The sequence below is a fragment of the Cebidichthys violaceus genome, unplaced genomic scaffold, assembly GCF_023349555.1.
Source record: "Cebidichthys violaceus isolate CVI_PGR_0920_01 unplaced genomic scaffold, fCebVio1.0.p SCAF_17, whole genome shotgun sequence".
In the NCBI taxonomy this organism is placed as follows: domain Eukaryota; kingdom Metazoa; phylum Chordata; class Actinopteri; order Perciformes; family Stichaeidae; genus Cebidichthys; species Cebidichthys violaceus.
Window position 1 is genome coordinate 516,409 of NW_027176340.1, and position 3,841 is coordinate 520,249.

The 3,841-nt window shown below is 48.7% G+C and overlaps 1 protein-coding gene across 1 annotated transcript; it reads left to right on the forward strand.

Annotated features, from left to right (window-relative positions):
* The first annotated feature begins 362 nt into the window (after nucleotides 1-362).
* Nucleotides 363-3,338, forward strand: LOC137873467 (uncharacterized). The gene is made up of 4 exons (XM_068711675.1): nucleotides 363-559; nucleotides 808-892; nucleotides 1,513-1,580; nucleotides 1,662-3,338. The coding sequence occupies exons 1-4, from the start codon at nucleotides 444-446 to the stop codon at nucleotides 2,998-3,000; spliced, it is 1,608 nt and encodes a 535-aa protein (XP_068567776.1). The 5' UTR covers nucleotides 363-443; the 3' UTR covers nucleotides 3,001-3,338.
* The last annotated feature ends 503 nt before the right edge of the window (nucleotides 3,339-3,841 follow it).

Here is a 3,841-nt window from a genome sequence, read left to right on the forward strand (position 1 = left end):
TACCATTATTTTGGTAAAATCACACGTTAAAGGTGATCATCACTTATCGTTCACAATGTTGGTAACAGATTTTAAAAAGTTAGGTCCCTTTAAACGTGCTTTAGCTGTAGAAAACACAGGTTACATTACAAAGAGAACATTAATACGGATCATAAATGTGTTGTCGTCTGTCTTTAGATTCTTTAGTAGAATCGTTCTCCTAATTAAACTACTTGAGATGTACCTCGTCCCACCCTGAGTCTGCATGGTCCCACAGGACGGAGCTGTGCTGCCCTCTGCTGGACGGCATTGAAATTGTCCTTCATGCCGACATGTTTTTCATTAAAAAAAACACGGTGGGTGCTACCCCCCCCACCCCCCTAGCCACTATGATTCCACTGCCGCGTTCCTCGTGAACAGCCCCCCCACTCGCCCTGTCCACGGTGCCTCGTGAGAGCGGTGGGATGGGCACTCTTCTGCTGGAGCGGGTTCCACAGCGGCGCCCGGAGCGGCTCTCCGTCAGGGACCGGGAGTGGAAGAAGAAGGCGCCGTGGAGCAACAACGGGCCCAATGTGGACAGGTAGCGCGAGCCTCAGATGATATTTTGTTATTATGCAGCGACAGCTGACGGAGGCGGGGACGCTCGCGTGCATCAGTCCGTCGTGTGTGTTTAGAGACGCGTCGTGTGTTCGCTGCAAACAGCTGGACGCGTTAATACGTGTCAGTTATGCCGCGTTGTCCGGTTAATTGGTTGTGTTTAATGTTACATGTTTAATGTTTAATGTTTAATGTTTAATGCTTTTATTTCATTTCTTTCTTTCTCTCAAGCGCTAACATGGGCAGGCGGCAGCCACAAAGGAGGTCTCTGCAGCCGCAGTTCTCTCCTCCAAGTGAAGACAATAACAGTGAGAAGGTAAGAGAGTCGATTAATCGATTAGACAGTCACAGAAATGAATCGGCAACCATTTTGATAATCGGTTATTGCCTTTAATTGAACCAGATTGGAGGATATTAATCAATTTCCTGTATTTTACTGCTATATTTTACTGCTGTATTGTATTTTATCACACTGCTTTTTAGTGTTTTAATGACTGTTCTTAATCGTTTTAAATCTAAATGTATGTTTTGATGCTTTTAATGGTTTTATGTGAAGCACTTTGAATCGCCTCGTTGTTGAAATGTGCTCTACGGATAAACGTGACTATTCATTGTTCAAGTAGAAATGATATTATATTTACAAATAAGAGCTTCTCAGATGTGTTTCTGTCTGCGTTGGCTCTGTCTCATAATACATGTTTTGAACTTTTGGTCGAACAAAGCCAGTTTTCAAGTGTTTAACCGATTCATTTATAAAAAGTGTGTGACTAATCAACAGTGATGCCCTAAAGCGTCCCCTCTTTATGGTCTGTCTGACTCTAAATGGACCATTCTGGCCACATGTTACACTTTGCACCTTTTGAAGAATGAACATGTATGATGAACATAGGTGATGAACAGGTGTGCAGCCTTAACAGTGCGTCTCTGTCATCACAGAAGCTGCAGCAGAGAAGAAAGCAGAAGCCTAACACCCCGTCGACCAAACGCGCTGCTTCTCAACACAGGTCAGATTGCTGTTTTATGCACATGTCGGGCCGTTCTGTGAGCCTGGGAGCTAATAAACAATCATTTGCTTTCCCCTCTAGTGCTCAGGGAACCTCAGAGCCTTCTTCTCGCCTGCCGTGCCTCTCAGAGGACGAGGTGGAACCCAAGGCGCGGCCGGCTGCTCAGCACTGCGGCCGCAGGGAACACAAGCACACGGGTCTGAGAGGGAGCAGACACACGCCGGCCTTTCCCTGGCACCGCCTACCTCCTATGAGTCCTGATCCGCATGAGACGCCGTCCCCAAACCCAACGGTGGGGAGCCCGAGCGGCCACGGAGAGGGGGACAGTGACACCGACCTGTCTGAGTCGGAGAGACTTCCCGCGTCGCCCTGCGCTCGCGTTCCTCCACAGCTCCAGCTGAGGCCGGAGCTCATCGAGGCCGAGGACGGCTCCTCTTGGAGGCCCAGAGGACACAACCACGGAGGTTTGGAGTTCCCAGATTTCCTTCCTCCGCCTTTCAACTCCTGGAGCCTCGGTCAGCTGGCCGTCTTCTACAACACGGAGGGCCACGGGGCCCCTCGGCCCAGGCCCGTGGGCCCTTTGGAAAGGTACCTGGAGAGGATGCTGCAGCTGGAGTGGCGCCAGATTCAGACCGTCCAGGAGGAGGGCGGGACGCCAGCGGTGTCAGATGTTGTATCCAGCTGCCACAGGTCGTCCGCCGCCGCCGCCTCGTCGCGCCTCAGCTCTCCGAAGTGCATCCTCCAGTGTCAACGTTCCTTCCCCCTCACCTTCCTCTCCTCGCTGGCCAGTCACTGTGCCCTGCTCTCCGGCTGCGCCTGCACCCTCTGCCGCCTCCGCTACTCCGCCTGCAGCACGCCGTCGTCGTGCTGCCGCTCCGCCCGCCAGTCCAGACTGAGTCCCACGCCGGAGCGCAGCAGGGGCCCCGCGTCGCTCCCCAAAAGGAGCTACAGCGAGAGCCGGGTGCACTCCGTGGACCGGAGCTCTGCGTCCCGAGCTCAGAGGTTCGGCAGCCCCGCCAGGACCAACAGCCACCTGAGGAGAATGCAGGCCTCGGGCAACATCCGCAACCCCGTTCACGGTGCCAACGCCAAGCCTCAGTCCACTGCCAGGGACTCGAGTGTCGGGGACCGTTTGGGAGCGCGGGGGGGCGTGTCGGACTACAGGCCCGGGGGGTTTCGGAGGAGGAGCGGCTCTGAGCAGAGAAGAGGCGGAGTCGAGAGACAACGAGGGGCATCGGAGAAAAGACGAAGCGGCTCCGAGTGTAGAAGAGGAGGAGCCGAGCGGAGGAGAGCAGCTGAGCTCAGGGAGCAGGAAGTCAAACCAGACGCCGTCGCTGCAATAATAGACAATATACCCGGGTCCAAGAACTGTCCAATAAACCGACCAAACCGACCCAAACAGGTTGAATTTGTTACATAACAGCAGGTCGAGGGCTGTAAGTGCTCACAGCTGCAGTCGTCACCTTTATTACTGGATTATGAATGTATGTTTTCAATCATGTTTCCTTATCTGAGTGGATGTTTTCTTTGTTTTTTGGTATTTATTGTTGCATTATTATGTTTAATCCGATGCTGGGATTGCAGTCGAATAAGCTAATGTGACTGTGGATGTTTACGTTTATCGATCATACACACAATAACTCCTTTGAGCATGTGGATATTCATTTGAAATCGACAGCACAATACACGGTGTATATATTTGTATGCAGGAGTTTTCAACACACCACTGGTGATTCTGTTTTGGTCCGTCCAAACAATAACTGCATAATAAAAGTTCTTACAGTTTACCAAACAGTTGTAATTGAAGTGTGTGATTCTTCGATAAATGTTTTTTTGCCCACTACAATGAGTCATTGTAGTGGGATAATATATTATTATTAATTTGAGTGTTGAAAGATAAATGCACAATCCATCACGATACACCGTTTATGTTTTCTTAATGCAGCCTAGAAAATATCAAAGTACTTTGTGTTGCTAAAATACAGGGCAAGCAAATATTGCCCTGGTGCTAAATGCTGGTGTATCTTAGATTAATGTTCCATATATATCATATCTATCATCTATATCATATATCTATAACATATATCCATCATCTATATCATATATCATATATCTATCATCTATATCATATATCATATATCTATCATCTATATCATATATCATATATCTATCATCTATATCATATATCTATAACATATCCATCATCTATATCATATATCATATATCTATCATCTATATCATATATCATATATCTATCATCT

What these genes read in the sequence shown, in the direction of transcription:
- LOC137873467 (XM_068711675.1), top strand. Translation starts at nt 444, where the DNA reads ATGGGCACTCTTCTGCTGGAGCGGGTTCCACAGCGGCGCCCGGAGCGG. An exon ending in AAGACAATAACAGTGAGAAG is followed by an intron (nt 893 to 1,512) that starts GTAAGAGAGTCG and finishes CTGTCATCACAG; the next exon opens with AAGCTGCAGCAGAGAAGAAA. An exon ending in CGCGCTGCTTCTCAACACAG is followed by an intron (nt 1,581 to 1,661) that starts GTCAGATTGCTG and finishes TTTCCCCTCTAG; the next exon opens with TGCTCAGGGAACCTCAGAGC.